Consider the following 16,498-nt stretch of genomic DNA (forward strand, 5'->3'; position numbering starts at 1 on the left):
GGGTGGGGGCCAGACTACGCAGACCAAGGGAGAGATTTCGCTTTTACTTTGAGGGTAATGGGGAGCCATGGAGGGTATGTGAGCACAGGAGAACTGTGTTCTGATTTATGATTTTCAGAAGCCCCATGGCTCCTCCCATGGGGAAGCAGGGGCTGTTGGGGCAGGAATGGGGTTAGCAGGAGGCCAGGGTAGAGGCCAATATGGAGGAGGAGGAGTGGGGAGTGACTGCAAATGGATTGGGGATGCTTTTTCAGGCTGAGGGGACAGGCTCTGTTTGGGGACTAGATGTGAGGGTGCCAGGAGGACCCCATGTCCCTGGCCTGAGCTCTGTAGAGAGGGTGGAGGAGAAAGAATGGAACACCCTTTATAAATTACTTTTTCTTTTCTTAAACTGAAAAAAAAAAAAAAAAAAAAAAAAAAAGAACAGACTCCTCCTGGGAGCCCTGTAGGTTGATGTCTTATCAGCCCATTTACAGACGGGAAGGTGGAGGCTCAGAGAGGTAGGTGCCCATGTGCTGGGTGGAGTCTCGGAACCAGTGAGGTGCAGAGAGGAGACTGGACCCTCCTGGAACCATCTAGCACAGAGCCACCTTGTCTGCTTCCCCAGGTTCGAGGCTGGCTGGCTTGCACTTCTCTCCCTCAGCAAACTTGGGGGGAACTCAGTGTGTTTAAAACTAAAGAAACAAAAACAAAAACTCAAAGCAGCTTTCGGCATACCAGTGTCTTTCTGTGACTGGGGTCTTTGGAAATCCATACTGGGATGTGGACCCCTTTGTCCGGTGTTTTAAAATTGTTACAAAAAGGATCTCTCTAAAGGAAGGAAGGGAGGGAGGGAGGAAAAATAGAAGAAAGAGAAAGGGGAAGAAAAGGACCCTCTTTTTTCCTCCTTTTGCAAGCGATATAGGTGTTACCGGTGTGAAAATACACAAGAAAAAAATAAGAAACTTAGGAAAGAAAAAAAAAACAAGCAAACCTTATAATCTTACCTCCCAGGGAGACTCACTTTCTGGCTGCTTTTCTGTGTTTTCTAATTGAGGTGCAATTTACATAACATAAAATTAACTGTTTTAAAGCGGACAACTCAGCGGCATTTAGTACATTCATTATGTTGTGCAACCACAACCTCTGTCTAGTTCCAGAACATTCCCAGCACCCCAGAAGGAGACCCTGTCCCCATGAGCAATCACTCCCCACTCCTCCTCCCCCAGCCCCTGGCACCCACCAGTCTGCTTTCTGTGTCTATAGATGCCCCCGTTCTGGACATTTCATGTAAATGAATCCTAACACCACGTGGCCTTTTGTGTCTGGCGTCCTTCACCGTGCACCATGTTCTCAAGGCCCATCCATGTGGTAGCGTGTGCCAGAACTCTAGTCCTTTTTGTGGCTGAGTCATGTTCCTTGAATGGATGGACCACGTTTTGTTCATCCCTTCTGCCATCGACGGACACTTGGGTCATTTCCGCCATTTGGCTGCTGTGGCCAATGCCACGGGGAACCTGGGTGTGCAAATGTCTCATCCCTGTTTCTGGTTGTCCTGGAGCACGCCTCGGAGTGTGGAATCGCATCGTGACCTGCGTATCCCCGGTGGACAGGACCACCCTTACCCGATCGTTTACTGCGGCGCGATTCCCAGCCGTCTTGGCTCACTCCGCTATGGGACGCAGCCCAAACCCCCCTGGCTGGTTCGCCGCCACCAGACTCTTGGGTCGTCCCTGGGTTGTGTGATAAATAACACTGTGGTGAGCATCCTGGCGTGGCCTTGCTGGAGAGTGTTGGTGACGCCTGGTTTGGGGTGGGGGGACCAGCAGGCACCCCCCCCCCCACGGTGACGCCGTTCCCGGGCTGGTAGATTTCATCTGATGCTGCAACAAGGAAGTTATCATCTTTTTATCCCAACATTCGAGGCATTAAAGGAAAAAAAAAGGCTTATGTGAAGGTCTGATTTTTATACGCTTTTTATCAGCATCTAATTGACGTTAGGAGAAGCGTGTGTTCCTCCCAGCCACTCCGCACAGAGGTGGCCTCTGCTCCGACTGTCCTCGTCCTCCAGCGCTGCCCGTTTTGAAAGTTTCCAGTGCTACATCTGGGACCCATTTATGTTGCTTTGTGCTGTGTGGTCTGTCCCTTCTCTTGCCGCGTAGTGTATTGTATGAGCATGACTTGGCTTGTCACTTGAGGAACCAGGTGGCTTCCAGGGCCCCATCTGCTGCTCCGGGATCCCCAGGCACCCCTCCCCTGTAGGACTCTGGCTGTTCAGAGCCGTGGCCCAGCCCAGGTCAGTCCCGTGACCCATGCTGATGCTGTATTGGGTGTTTTGCAGTTTGTGGATGCAGACAACCTGATCCTCAACCCTGACACACTGAGCCTCCTCATCGCCGAGAATAAGACCGTGGTGGCCCCGATGCTGGATTCGCGGGCTGCGTACTCCAACTTCTGGTGTGGGATGACTTCCCAGGTCAGGGGGCTTCTGGGGTAGGGTGTGGGCCGGGGGTGGGAGGGGTGAGCAACTGGGGGCTGTGGCTAGAGTCTAACTTATCATACCACCTCATGTGAGCATCTCACAACATCATTGTGATAATTCCTAAGTAGCTCCTCTGGGGAGGGGCTGTGATTGTGCCGTCTCCTCCCCACCCTCTTCCCAGTTACTAAAGCAGAAATAGAAGCACAGAGAGGAGTTGACTTGCCTAAGCTCACACAGCTAGGAAGTGGCGGTGCCAGGATAGGACTTCAGGCACCGCTTGATCTAGGTATTCAAACAGCATTCCTATCTTCCTCCATCCTTTGGGTGGCTTCATTTTCAGACTCTTGAGGCATGATCCCAGCACCATCTGGCCAAAGTCCACTTTGGTCCCTGTCTAGTCTCCTCCTACACCCGAGCCAGTTACTGAAACCAGGAAAATGCCAGGTTCGGATTGACCAAGCCTGGGCCACAAGTCCCACCCCAGGGTTGAGGCTGGGGTTGCAGGCAACTCCAGGGGGAGTGAAAGGGTAGGTGCTGGAGTGGGGACCATGCCAGCGGAATGGGGTTTGGTGGCTGGAGCCGGGACCCCTCTTGACTCTGCCTGTCTTTTTAATTGTTGGGTGATTCACATAACATAAAACTCAGCTTTGTTTATTTTTATTTATTTTGAGAGAGAGCGCAAGCAGGGGAGGCAGAGAGAGGGAGTATCCCAAGCAGGCTCCGCACTGCCAGCATGGAGCCCGACGTGGGACTCAAACCCACAAACTGTGAGATCATGACCTGAGTTGAAATCAAGAGTCAGACGCTTAACCAACAGCTACCCAGGCGCCCCAAACTCACCATTTTAAAGTGAACAATTTCACGGTTTCTATTTGTTAAAAATATGTCGTAGAAACCTAAATGTTACACTCTAAGAATTACAGTTTGTAAAGGTATGATGAAGAGAGAGACCAACCTCCGACTGTTAAGTCATCTTTTCTAGAAGATTCCCCCCCAACTTCCTTGAAGTTGTCCAGTGTAAATCAAAGGATCACAAAGATCCAGCCCTTTCTTGACTTTCTGATTTCCTCCTTCCCTAATGTCTCCTGTCTTTCTTCTTCTTCTTTTTTTTTTCTAATTTTTTAATCTTTCTTTATTTTTGAGAGGGAGAGTGCTAGCAGGGGAGGGGCAGAGAGAGAGGAAAACAGAGAATCCAGCGCAGGCTCTGTGCTGTCCGTGCAAAGCCCCACGTGGGGTTCGAACTCACGAACCGTGAGATCATGACCTGAGCCGAAGTCAAGAGTCCAGGTTGGACGCCCAAGCGACTGAGCCCCCCAGTGGCTCCCTCCTGATCTGAAGTGTGGAGCTAGGTCTGCGGGTGGACAACCGCTTCCCTTCCCTTATCTGCCACCCCCCACCCCGGGTGGCTGAGGTTCTGGTGGGGGGGTGGGGTGCAGATGAGGCCTGACTGCACCCAGAGCTTTGCACTCAGTGAATACCCACTGCGGCCAGAGGCTGGCATCTGGGTCTCGCTCTCCGAGTTGTTCCATGCCTCCCGTTGTCCCAGGCCCCCCGCCTCACCTTTAGGGACCCCCGCACTCTGCCCCTCTCCCTGCAGGGCTACTACAAACGCACACCTGCCTACATCCCCATCCGCAAGCGGGACCGTCAGGGCTGCTTTGCGGTTCCCATGGTGCACTCGACCTTCCTGATCGACCTGCGGAAGACGGCATCCAGGAACTTGGCATTCTACCCTCCTCACCCCGACTACACCTGGTCCTTTGACGACATCATCGTCTTTGCCTTCTCCTGCAAGCAAGCAGGTGAGCCCGCAGGGAGTTGGCCATCACTGGGGCGTCCGGTTCATTGGGACGGTGCCGAGCCCACGGAAGGTTCACAGAATCAGAGCTGCAGAATGCAGGGATGGCTTCAGGTGTGGCTGTCGCCAGGTGTTAGGCGATATCCTCAGGACCTACTTATTTTCCAGCCCCAGCTTTGCTGGGGCGCTTCACTCCCCAGGTGTTTAAGACCTATTTATTGAGGGTTATTCCCATCTTGATATTCTCCTGTGTTCTCCCAGTTTTCTGTAGCTGAGCATAATTGTTCCCTAACTGTACAATTAGGGGAAAAAAACTTAAAAAAAATTTTTTTTTAGCATTTATTTTTTGAGGGACAGAGAGAGGAAGCGGGAAAGGGGCAGAGAGAGGGAGACGCAGAATCCGAACAGGCTCCGAGCTGTCAGCACAGAGCCCGACGTGGGGCTTGAACCCACAAACGGGGAGATCATGACCTGAGCTGAAGTCGGACACATAACCGACTGAGCCACCAGGTGTCCCCCCTCCGAAAAAAAAAAAAAAAACATTAAAATAAAATTTTTTTTTCAACGTTTATTTATTTTTGGGACAGAGAGAGACAGAGCATGAACGGGGGAGGGGCAGAGAGAGAGGGAGACACAGAATCAGAAACAGGCTCCAGGCTCTGAGCCGTCAGCCCAGAGCCTGACGCGGGGCTCGAACTCACGGACCGCGAGATCGTGACCTGGCTGAAGTCGGACGCTTAACCGACTGCGCCACCCAGGCGCCCCCCCAAAAAAAAAACATTTTAAAGAGAGAGAGAACACAGCCAACCATAGCTGACCTGTCGTATTTTTAAAACCACCGTGCGGCCAACTATGGCCCATGGGCCAAAGCCGGCCCACCATCTGTTTTTCTGTAGCCACGAGCTAAGAATGCCTCTGGTTCCTGGACCCAACTGCATCATGTATGTGTGCGGGGTTGGGGGGGGGGGCGTTGTCCAACAAGCAATTCTCGGACACCAGCATTGTGTCCTATCATTCAACTCCGTTCTGACACTGTCTACCCAGAGATAGCGTCAGATTCCACAGGTTGAGGGTTCGGTCCTACAAGACTGCCCCCCCCGCCCCGGCCCCCGACTTCACATGCCAGCCACCAACCCATGGTGTCACCATTAATTTGCCAGAGCAGCTCACAGAATTCAGGAAACCCCTCGACTTACTAGATTACTGATTTATTATAAAAGGATAGAACTCGGGAGCGGCCATGTAGAGGAGACGCCCAGGGCCAGGTACGTGGGAAGGGGCGCCGAGCTTCCTCGTCCTCTCCACGTGCACTGCTCTCCCCACATCTCCACGTGTTTACCACCCCGGAAGCTCTCTGAACCCCATCCTGTCGGGTTTCTATGGAGGCTTCCGTGACATAGACGCAGTTGATTGAATCGTTGGCTCTTGGTGATTCAGCCTCTACCTCTCTCCTCTGAAGAATCCAACCTTCTATTCATGGTTGATTCCCCTGGCAGTCAGTGTGTGTGTGTGTGTGTGTGTGTGTGTGTGTGTGTGTGTGTGTGTTGGGGGGGGGTCCTCTTTAAATGCTTCTCAAAAGGCACTTCTTAACATAAGAGACACTTTTAAGCTCTCAACATTTAGGAAATTCCACGGGTTTGGGGAACCGTGAGCCAGAAACTGTGAACAAAGACCAAATATATATAAGAAGTATATAGTTGGTCACCTGAATGGAAAAAAATGAAAAGAACAAGAATATTCTGTGACATCTGAAAATCATATAAAATTCATATTTCAGGGCCTATAAATAAAGTTTCAGCGGCACGCAGCCACGCGCATCCATTTAAGCATCATTTATGGCCGCTTTCGCGTTCCAACGGCAACTGAGTCATTCAGACAGAACTGTCTGGCCCAGAAGCGTAAATATTGACCGTCTGCCCCTTCACAGAAAAAGTTTAACCAGTTAAAACGAAAAATCATTTTCACCGGGGTTTTTTGTTTGTTTTTTACTTAAGGGAAAAAAAAAAAAAAGATTACACAAGATACAAAGATGTAAACCACTCAGAAAAGGGCGAATGCAGAAGGCTCTGATGTAACTAATGTTTTGTTCAGCTGCAGCCCCTTTCTGGGCATAAGGGTGCATCTGGTGGGGTCCACCCGCTGTTTTGCGGTTTGGTTTGTCATGGAATCCTGCGGGGACTGAGTCCGTGGCCACGCAAGGTGCCTGTTGACAGCTCTGGAGTTTGTCATGGGCTTGCCCGGCAGCGTGAGCCCCTCCTGTGGCTCCTGGCCCCAGATGGGGAGCTGAGGAGCCTCTGCTGGTTGCCAGGAGCAGCGGGACCTGTCTCAGATCCAGCCCCACCCGGGGCCGTGCGGCTTCACACCATTTGCACTTTTTTTTTTTTTTTTTTTAATAATTCGTTTTAACGTTTATTTATTTTTGAGAGAGAGAGACAGAGTGCGAGCAGGGGAGGGGCAGAGAAAGACGGAGGGAGGCACAGCATCCGAAGCAGGCTTCAAGCTCTGAGCTCTCAGCACAGAGCCTGACGCGGGACTCGAACCCACGGACCGCGAGATCACCACCTGAGCCGAAGTCGGGCGCTCAACCGGCTGAGCCACCCCGGCGCCCTGCCGTCTGCACTTCTGATTGTTGTTTCCTCGGCCCCAGAGGTCCAGATGTACGTCTGCAACAAGGAGGTATATGGCTTCCTGCCAGTGCCGCTGCGGGCGCACAGCAGCCTCCAGGATGAGGCCGAGAGCTTCATGCACGTGCAGCTGGAGGTCATGGGTGAGTCCACCCGCGCCCAAGTCACCTCCCTTTCTCCGCCACCTCACACCCATCCCCCGACGCGAGCGTCTGCCGCGCGCCAGTCCCTTGGCTGGGGGCAGGGGGTACCTGGCACGAACAGCTTGGGCAGGTAGCTGTGCGCAGCCTCCCGAGAGCGGTCGGGGTGGGCTTCCCGGCAGAGGTGGCATTGAGATGCAGGGTGGACGGGAGTTAGCCAGGAGGAAGATTGCAGCCGGAGGATCAGCCCTCGCAAAGGCCAGGAGGCCGGAGGGGACGTGAGCCCAGCGAACAGCCAAGGTTGACGGGGCAGAAATGGAGGTGGTGAGCTGGGCAGAGCTGGCAGGCGGAGCAGGGCAGTGGCCTCAGACACCAAGCTGAGGAACAGGCCTTTTTCCCCGGTGGCAGGCGGGAGCCATGGAGGGTGTGGGAGCCCAGGGGCAGCAGCTTTTCACTGATAGACCTTCATGTGCATGGTAGCGTCTGGGACACTGTCATCTTGAGCCGTTTTCTCATCTGTACTCCTGCCAACCCCCAGACCCACCATTCTTTGTCTTGTATTTTTCCCCACTTGAATAGATTTATTTTAAAAAGGTATTTGTATCATAGTTGCAAGCTCACGTCTTTCTAATATGTATGTACATATACACATCAATCCATAAACTGTTAAGCCAGCCGTCCCTCCAGTGGGCCCCTGAGGTGGGACAGGCACGCAGGGCTGAGCTGCCCTCGTGGTGGTTTGAGCAGCTGGGGATCTCCGGAGCAGCCAGCAGTGAGACACTGTCCACCTCCACGGGGGCCTCGCCCTGTGCTGGCCACACACTCCCCCAAGACGGCCTCTGAGGCGGCAGGGCCACTCCTCCCACTGCACAGACAGGGAGGAGCCCAGCTCTGGGGCTCCTTTCCCACTCTGCCCATGCTCTAGAAAGTTCTGTCTGTGGCACCCCCTGGTGGCTGAAGGTGGAATGGCACCCTGCCTTCTGGGGCAACTTCTGGGTATTTGGAAGTGACATCTGGAGGCTGCAAGGTGACCAGGCTGAAGACCGCCACCCCCACCCCCCGCCCCCACATAACATCTGAGCGTCTGGGACAGACGCCCACACCCGGCCCAGCAAACCCCACCAGACCAGTCACAGGAGGTAGATCTCTGCTTGTCACCAACTCCCACTGGCGACTAGACCCTGAGAAATATCTCCGAGGCTTCCGTAGCTTTCCTAGTTTAAAGTTTCACAAATATTTCCAGTGTTATCTCCGGTCAGGAAACCATTCGCGCTGCTGTTAGAAACCGAAAATGACAGAGGGGCGAATATTTCCCCGTTTTCTCGGGGGCCAGAGCAAAGCATAGGGAACGAAAGGAAGGAGGGGCTGGAGGTTTCAGGTGTTGGTGCAAATCCTTCCTTCTGGTCTGAGTGAAAACCACGTGTCCACCTGTGGGCGCTTGGACCCAGGCTGTGCGTGTGATTTTTTTCCCACGCATTCAAGCCTGTCTTACGGCGAAGCTTCAGACTCGCAGAAAAGCTCCGCGAGGTCCCTGAGTGTGGGGAACCCGGACACTTGCTTCCTTGCCCCGCCCCCGCCCCCGGGACTATGCGGCATCTCTCCCTGTCGGCCCGTAAACCTTGCTGGATAGAACTCCTGTCCGTTGAGCTTTAGCCACACGGGGCGATGGGCGTTGTGTGTGTGCGCGGGTGATGATCGCTTTTGTATCCTGTCACCAGCCACAGCCCGGGCCCTGGGCTTCCCCTGGCCCTCCCACCGCCCCTATTTCCTCAGCGGATGGGTTTGGGCTGCCTGGTGCTTCTGGAAGTGGAATCGCCCCGCGTGCCTCTCTCAAGTACCAGGTCGTCCGCCCAGCGTCCCGCCGGTGCTGCCATGGCTGCTGGATGCAGCTGAGGCTCGTCCCCTGCCTTGCTGCCCGGTGTCACTAGTTCTCTTACTTCTTAGACCAGTTGCAGAGTCCGTGGGTCCCTGAGACCACACTCGGGTCTGATAATTCGCTAGAAGGACTCAGGACTCACCGGAAGCTGTTACACTCACGGTTTATTACGAGTGAAAGGACACAGATTACAGTCAGCAGAGGGAAGGGGTGTGTGGGGTGGTATCCAGAAGCGTTCCATGCATGGAACTTCCAGTCGTCCCCTCTCTGTGGGGTCGTGTGGACAGCTTGTACTTTTCCCAGCACCAAAGTGTGAACAACACGCATGGTGTACTGCCAGCCGCGGGTGCTCCCCTGAGCCTCTGTGTCCAGGGTTTTTATTGGACTCACAGGGACCTGGCTGACTGCCACATGGGTGACCTCCACGTCTAGTCCTCACAGAGGGCGAGCTGATTCCACATGGCGCAAGATCCTACATCACACTGTTGGCATAGACCACCCGGTGTGGCCCAAGACCCCAGGCAAACAAAGATAGTCCTGCCAGGCAGGGTGTTCAGAGGGCTTCCACCTCCCAGGAGCTGGGGACAAAGGCCAGACCTCTCTTTGGGCAAGTTCGATTATTCGCCCCATGATGGGTCTGAAGGTGTTAGGTTTTTATAACCATTATGATGTGACTTTTCTGGAAAGGCTGCATGGCTTTGCTCCTTCTGGATGCCCGATGTGCTCCATTTTCCCAGAACAGGCAATAAAGAGGAGATCCTCACTCCCCACAGGCAGGCCAGGGGAGCCTGGGCCCCAGGGGAGGGGCAGAGGCTCAGAGAAGGGAAAGGCACCTAGAGTTTGCACCCGGGTGCTCAGACCCCAACATCTTGCCCTTGGTCTCCGGCTCCCCCAAAGAGGGCAGGGGGTGGTCAGAGCTGTGTAGGGCCCCCAGCAGGCAAAAAAAAAAAAAAAAGCCCAGGATGTGGTGTCCCTGGGGGGCCCAGGTTGGCTTTGGGCCTCGCCCAGGTCTGTCCCAGACAGAGGGGCCTGTGTCTGTCCCTCAGGCTCACATAGGGCCTGTATTCTTTTTTTTTTTTTTTTTTTTAATTTTTTTTTTTTTTCAACGTTTATTTATTTTTGGGACAGAGAGAGACAGAGCATGAACAGGGGAGGGGCAGAGAGAGAGGGAGACACAGAATCGGAAACAGGCTCCAGGCTCTGAGCCATCAGCCCAGAGCCCGACGCGGGGCTCGAACTCCTGGACCGCGAGATCGTGACCTGGCTGAAGTCGGACGCTTAACCGACTGCGCCACCCAGGCGCCCCTAGGGCCTGTATTCTTGACGGCTGCAGATGCCGCACTGCCCGTGAGGCTGGGCTCCTCTGGGCCAGCCCAGTGGGTGTGCAGGAGCCTCCCCAACCCCCCGTCCACCCGCGGATCTGATCCTTCTGAGGGAAACCACCAGGGGTGTGCCAAGACAGGGCCCCAGGGACGTGGTCTGAGCGTCGTTCACTGCAGCTGACAGGGGAGTGGTCATGGCCACTCTGAAGTCCTTGGCATAGCTTGGCTTGTAGGCGCTCCAGTCACACGGTCACCATCCCCCTGCACGTTTCCTGTGGTCCTCTGCGCGTGCGTCTGTAACCAAAGTTCCCATGTTTCTAAGGATCCCAGTCACCATTTTAACTTGAGTATGTCTTTAAAACCTTACCTCCAAATAAGGTCACATTCCGAGGTATGGGGGGTAAAGATGCCAACGTACTGGGGAGGACACAGTTCAACCCATAATATGTGTCGTTTCGTGGCATCTTTTCCTGAAACCTCTGGGAGGAGGAGGTTTTTAAAATCGGATCCCATTTTAAAGAATTTTTTGTTAGTGGTTTTTATTTATTAGAGTCCCATTTTATAGATGAGGAAAGCCAAGGCCCAGGCAGGTCAACGTCACACGGCTTGCCATCATTCCTGTGCTCGTTCTACGAGTAATTATTGAGTGCCTGCTGCGTACCAAGCGTTGGGCACTGGGGACTCAGCGTGAGCGGACAGACCTGGTGTCTGTTCTGTGGGGGCACACGGGAGACAGGAAACCAGAGAGGTAGGACTGCAGGATTGGGGTTCGATGGCAGAAGCCCAGGTGTTGTGGGAGCCAGGAGGAGGTGCCCCGCTCCAACTCAAGAGGCCGTCTTAGAACTCAGGGGATGGAGGGGGGGAAGGAAAGGGGTTTCAGGCAGAAGCCCAGCATGTGCAAAGGTCCTGAGGTAGGAAGGGGGTGCATTTGGGGCAGTGCCAACAGCCCGAGTGAGTAGGGGTGGGGAAAGAGACTAGCACCAGAGTTGTGAGTGGAGCCGGCTCAGGCACAGCCTCCAGTGCCAGGCTAAGGAGTTTGGGGTGAAGGGGGGGGGTCACACAGGGGCTGGGATAGGGAGGTTGTTAGGAGGCCAGGCCCCTCCCTGAGGGACCCCACCGAACCCGTGGCCTCGCTCCGCCCCACAGTGAAGCACCCACCGGCGGAGCCCTCCAGGTTCATCTCCGTGCCCACCAGGACGCCTGACAAGATGGGCTTTGACGAGGTGAGCCAGGCCTTCCTTCCCCGGGGGCGGGGGTGGGGGCAGGGGCCGGGCCTGGAGTCTCCCACTGAAGCTCCGGGCCCGCAGGTCTTCATGATCAACCTGAAGCGACGGCAGGACCGGCGGGACCGCATGCTGCGGGCGCTGCGGGCACAGGAGATCGAGTGCCGGCTCGTGGAGGCCGTGGACGGCAAGTGAGTCCCACCCCGGGGGGTCCACACGCATGGGTGTAGACCGCTCCCTGGCGGGTGCGGACGGTGGGAGGGGGCGGGCTGACGGCGGGATGGCAGGCCAGAGCGGGGCTTCCTCTGACCCCTGCTCCCTGCCTCCAGAGCCATGAACACCAGCCAGGTGGAGGCGCTGGGCATCCAGATGCTGCCCGGCTACCGGGACCCCTACCACGGGCGGCCCCTCACCAAGGGCGAGCTGGGCTGCTTCCTCAGCCACTATAATATCTGGAAGGAGGTAGGCCTCGCAGGGGAGGGCGGGCTGTCCTCGGGTCCTCAGGCTTCTGGCCCCTCCTGGAGGGGATCACTGGCGCCCCCTGCAGGCTTCCGGAACTTCAGCGGGACACAGGGCCTCTCTCCGGTGACTGCTTCACCGGAAGTCCCCTGAACCCTGGGTGGGGCAGCTGTTGTCCCTCCTTTGTGCAGAGGGGAAAACAGACTAGGGAGGGAGGGGGAGCCCGGCTCCCACAGAAGGTGGGGGCTCTTCCCACCCAGCTGCTGTCAAATGTCTCCGGAGCCTGGTCTCTGTGCTCAACATTTACAATTAGAAACGACGGCCACAGGGACATTAACCAACGCCAGCCCCATGCCAGGGGCTCGGCAGCCACCCTCAAAGGGAGGGAGGTCGATCCAAAAGACGGTGAGGAAGGTGCCTGTTTGCTTCCCTCCGGCTGCCCCAGGGCCTTTAAGCAGAGCTGACTGCAGGGTCGGGTCTGGCCTTGGTCTTTGTGTGACGTGGGCAGGGCGTCCTCCCTCAGGTGGTGGACCGCGGGCTGCAGAAGTCGCTTGTGTTCGAGGACGACCTGCGCTTTGAGATCTTCTTCAAGAGACGCCTGCTGAACCTCATGCGGGACGTGGAACGGGAGGGTCTGGACTGGGACCTCATGTGAGTGGGGGGGTGGGGGCAGGGCTGGTGGCATGGTCCGGGGCCCAGTTTAGAGTGGGGTGGAGCTGGAGCCTGGAGCTCAGAAGGGTGGCCTAGAGCCTGTAGGTCTGATGGCCTTTGCAAGTTAACAGGCTGAGCCAACTCTTGGGGGTATAGCAGGAGAGGCCCTGCGCTCCCTGGATCTGAGAGCAGCCGGGGCTTGGGGCGTGGCCTGGGGTGGGTGTGGTCAGGGCTTGGGAGTGTTCCCAGAAGCTGGGGGCCTGGCGGACTGTGGGGGCATAGCCGGGGAGCCTGGGTCTTGGACCAGCTCGAGGTGGGGTGTGGCCAGCGTACTTCTGGAACAGTCCTTTGGAATCTCCTCTAGGTCAGTTGGATCCTCCTCCCTGCCTCTGTCCTTTCTTCCCTCCCTCTCTCGCTGTCCTGCTGGATGCAGGGCCCTGACGCAGGCTCTAGGCCCCAGACTGTGGACCATGTTTGTAACAGGAGCAGCAGCCGTACCCCTTCGTCCCTGACCCCTCACCACATTCCCACGCCTTGCCCAGCTGCCCCACAGCCTTGTGAAGTCAGAGCAGCTTCCCTCCTGGCCCCACTCCTTCCCGTGGTTCAGCCTCAGCGAGGGTCCAGGACATCCTTCCCTTCCCAGCTCCAGATCCTCCCGTGGCTCCCCAGTGCCCTTGGAAAAACCCAGTCTCCTCCCTGCGTACCTCAGCCCCTGGGGTCCTCCCTGGCCCAGCCACTCCGGCCTCCCCATCGCTCCCCAAACACACCACGCCTGCCGCCCCCCCCCCCCCCCCGGGGCCTGACGGAGGCTCGCTAGGTCTCTGATTTGCTCGCTGGGCGTCCTCCGGCGGGCGGGAAGGAGGGGGGTGACAGGGCCCTAACTCTGCACCCCAGCTACGTGGGCCGGAAGAGGATGCAGGTGGAGCGGCCGGAGAAGGCTGTGCCCCGTGTGAGGAACCTGGTGGAGGCCGATTACTCCTACTGGACCCTGGCCTACGTGATCTCCCTGCAAGGCGCCCGCAAGCTGCTGGCGGCCCAGCCGCTCTCCAAGATGCTGCCTGTCGACGAGTTCCTGCCCGTCATGTTTGACAAGCACCCAGTGTGAGAGGAGGTTGCGGCGGGCACGCGGGCCGGGCTCTTGCCGTGGGTCTGTCCTGGGTGGGCTCTTGCCGTGTGTCTGTCCGAAGGGTGTGTCTTTTCCTCTGCCTGCTTCTTCCCCCGTGCTACCCCCACCCTCCGGCTCCACGTGATTCCCCCCCCACCCCCCGCCACTGCCCTGCCCACTTCCGTCTCAGTCTGTCCCTTACTCCCGACCCACTGCTGCCCCTCCCCCCCCCCCCCCCCCCCCCCAGGTCTGAGTACAAGGCCCACTTCTCGCCCCGCAACCTTCGCGCCTTCTCGGTGGAGCCCCTGCTCATCTACCCCACGCACTACACAGGGGACGATGGCTACGTGAGTGACACGGAGACCTCGGTCGTGTGGAACAACGAACACGTCAAGACCGACTGGGACCGTGCCAAATCCCAGAAGATGCGCGAGCAGCAGGCACTGAGTCGCGAGGCCAAGAACTCAGACGTGCTGCAGTCCCCGCTGGACAGCGCCGCCCGAGACGAGCTCTGAGGGGCTGCGGCCGAAACACCAAAGCAGGCATCGCTGGCCCAGCCTCCTTGTGCTCGCCGGGGACAGAAGGGCCACCCCCCCCCCCCAGCCCCCTGCGGACCCCTGGCCGGCCGCAGAGGGCCCTCCACGCAAGGCGGTATCCAGCCAGCTCTTGTTCAGCAATCACGTGCACGCAGGCAGCTTTAATGGAGTGCCTACTGTATGCCGGGAACGGGGCCCGGAACCGGGGGGATCAGATGGGAACGAGACACGTTCCTGTCTTCAGGGGCCGAACACCTGAAGTCCCCGCTGTGTCCCAGGCTTCTGTGTTAGCGGCAGTGAGCGAGGCGCAGTTATTCCGTAGGCCAGTGATCGATTCAGTCGTCAAGGTCCTACCGAACGCCCCTCCCCCCACCGCCCCAAGAATCAGCACTAGTGATACACAGTCATTGTTTTGATTCATTTAAGTATTTATTGAACGCCTACTGTAGGCTGGGCACCAACCATCCTAGGCTCTGGGAATATTGAGATTGACCAGCCCCTTTCGTTCATTTCTTCCAACAACACATCCGAGCACCCGCTCTGTGCCTGCCTGGTACTCGTGACACAAAGACAAGTTCTCACTGACTCAGAGCATTTATCGAGTGCCTGCTGTGTGCTGGGGATGAAGAGAAACAAGGTGCTTTTCATGCTTCGATCGGTTTCCTCCCCCCACCCCCCACCCCATCTAAAGAGCACCTACAGGCATTAGCGATACAGTGTAACACTCGCCGGGTAGGCACCGGGTCACCTACGTGTGTGCCGGGCCACGTGCTAAGTGCCAGGCCACTGAGATGCACAAGACGAGTCTTTTATCTCTTTGTGCAGCGGGCATTTATTGAACGCCTGCTGTGTACCAGACCTCATGGACTCCCAATGGGACTGGGGAATGATTGGCTGAGTTTGACCCCTGCCCACCCCTCCCCACCCTGGTCACCCAAGCTTGTGCAGACAAAATCCCCCCCCACCACCCAGGAGGGAGGGTGGCTCTTCCTTCACCGGGGGCGGCTGTGGGTCCCAGTGACCACAGGGCCACACGCAAGCTCCCCTAGACCCAGCCCCCCTGGAGGGGGCAAGGGATGAATACGGGGGCTGGGTCTCCTGTGCTCACCCCTGCTCCTGTTTTGACCCATCCCCCTGTTGGCTCGACCTCCCCGGCCTGCATCCCACGTGTGGGTCCTGCCTGCGCAGTGGGGTTCCTGTGTTCAAGGCTTCGGTGGGGTTGTTTGTGTGTTTGGGGCCTTGCGTGGGCTCAGCTGCCCCCCCCCCCCCCCCCCCCCGCTGGCGGTCCTGCCCGAGGCCTGGGCAGGATGTCCCCCAGCGGGGGCTGGAGGGCTTGCTGTGTCTTTGGTCTGGAATGAATGTCAGAGCCAGGACTTTGCTCTCGTAGGGACGACTGCTCACTGGGTCAGGTCCTGGATAACTTGCTTATTTTTTTATTAAATGTTCCCGGTTGGTTTTCACATAAATCTGTGTTCTTTTCTTGGTCCACTGCTCCGCTGACCACCAGTGCACAATCACGCTCCCCGCCCCCGCTGCCGGCCCGTGTGGGAGGAAGCCAGGTGCCGGAGAGAAAGCCACTGGTGGAGTGAATGCGGGTGAGGGTGTAGTGAGAGCCCCATAAAACTTCCCTGGAATAGCCCGGGGACAGCTGGCCAAGTGCCCTGTGTCCTGTGGGGTCGACCGCGGGGTTCCCGCCAACGACAGATTGAGGAGACAGGCTGCCGTGTTTTGGGGTCTCCGGGAAACTCCTAAGATGAGGATTTGAGTTGTCAGAGAGGTGACTCCAGGAATCCCCGAGGGGGGTGGGGACGGGAGATTAGGATGCCAGTGAGCACTTGACTCTGGACAACTGGGGACCTCAGGAGACCGCATCAGACCAGTCCCACCCCAGGGGCGACAGAGGTGGGGCGTTTATCCACACCCAACCGCCTTTGGATCTCCTTTGTCCAATACTTAAAGGTCCTCAAGATTCTCAATCCCTTGGAGCGCGTGGGCACCTACCCAGGCCTTTTACAAAATAACACAGATAGTGTGTGATCCTTGCGGAAGAAGTAGAATGTAAACATGCGACAAGATCGCACCCAGTTTTTCAGCAATTGTCTTTTTTTTTTCTTTTTTTCAACGTTTTTTTTATTTTTGGGACAGAGAGAGACAGAGCATGAACGGGGGAGGGGCAGAGAGAGAGGGAGACACAGAATCGGAAACAGGCTCCAGGCTCCGAGCCATCAGCCCAGAGCCCGACGCGGGGCTCGAACCCACGGACCGCGAGATCGTGACCTGGCTGAAGTCGGACGCTTAACCGA

At 56.7% G+C, this 16,498-nt stretch overlaps 1 protein-coding gene across 1 annotated transcript in view; it reads left to right on the top strand.

The window, feature by feature from the left end:
- COLGALT1 (collagen beta(1-O)galactosyltransferase 1) overlaps positions 1-15,661 on the top strand; it is a 41,746-nt gene extending 26,085 nt beyond the window's left edge. The window contains exons 5-14 of the mRNA XM_040445553.1: positions 1,745-1,751; positions 2,321-2,455; positions 4,059-4,263; positions 6,907-7,026; positions 11,368-11,444; positions 11,529-11,635; positions 11,774-11,906; positions 12,427-12,554; positions 13,449-13,655; positions 13,907-15,661. Coding sequence (XP_040301487.1) covers positions 1,745-1,751; positions 2,321-2,455; positions 4,059-4,263; positions 6,907-7,026; positions 11,368-11,444; positions 11,529-11,635; positions 11,774-11,906; positions 12,427-12,554; positions 13,449-13,655; positions 13,907-14,174 — 1,387 coding nt within the window. The 3' untranslated portion in view covers positions 14,175-15,661. The remainder of the gene's footprint in view (positions 1-1,744; positions 1,752-2,320; positions 2,456-4,058; positions 4,264-6,906; positions 7,027-11,367; positions 11,445-11,528; positions 11,636-11,773; positions 11,907-12,426; positions 12,555-13,448; positions 13,656-13,906) is intronic.
- The last annotated feature ends 837 nt before the right edge of the window (positions 15,662-16,498 follow it).

This window comes from Herpailurus yagouaroundi, unplaced genomic scaffold (genome assembly GCF_014898765.1).
Source record: "Herpailurus yagouaroundi ecotype Mexico unplaced genomic scaffold, PumYag 193, whole genome shotgun sequence".
NCBI lineage: Eukaryota > Metazoa > Chordata > Mammalia > Carnivora > Felidae > Herpailurus > Herpailurus yagouaroundi.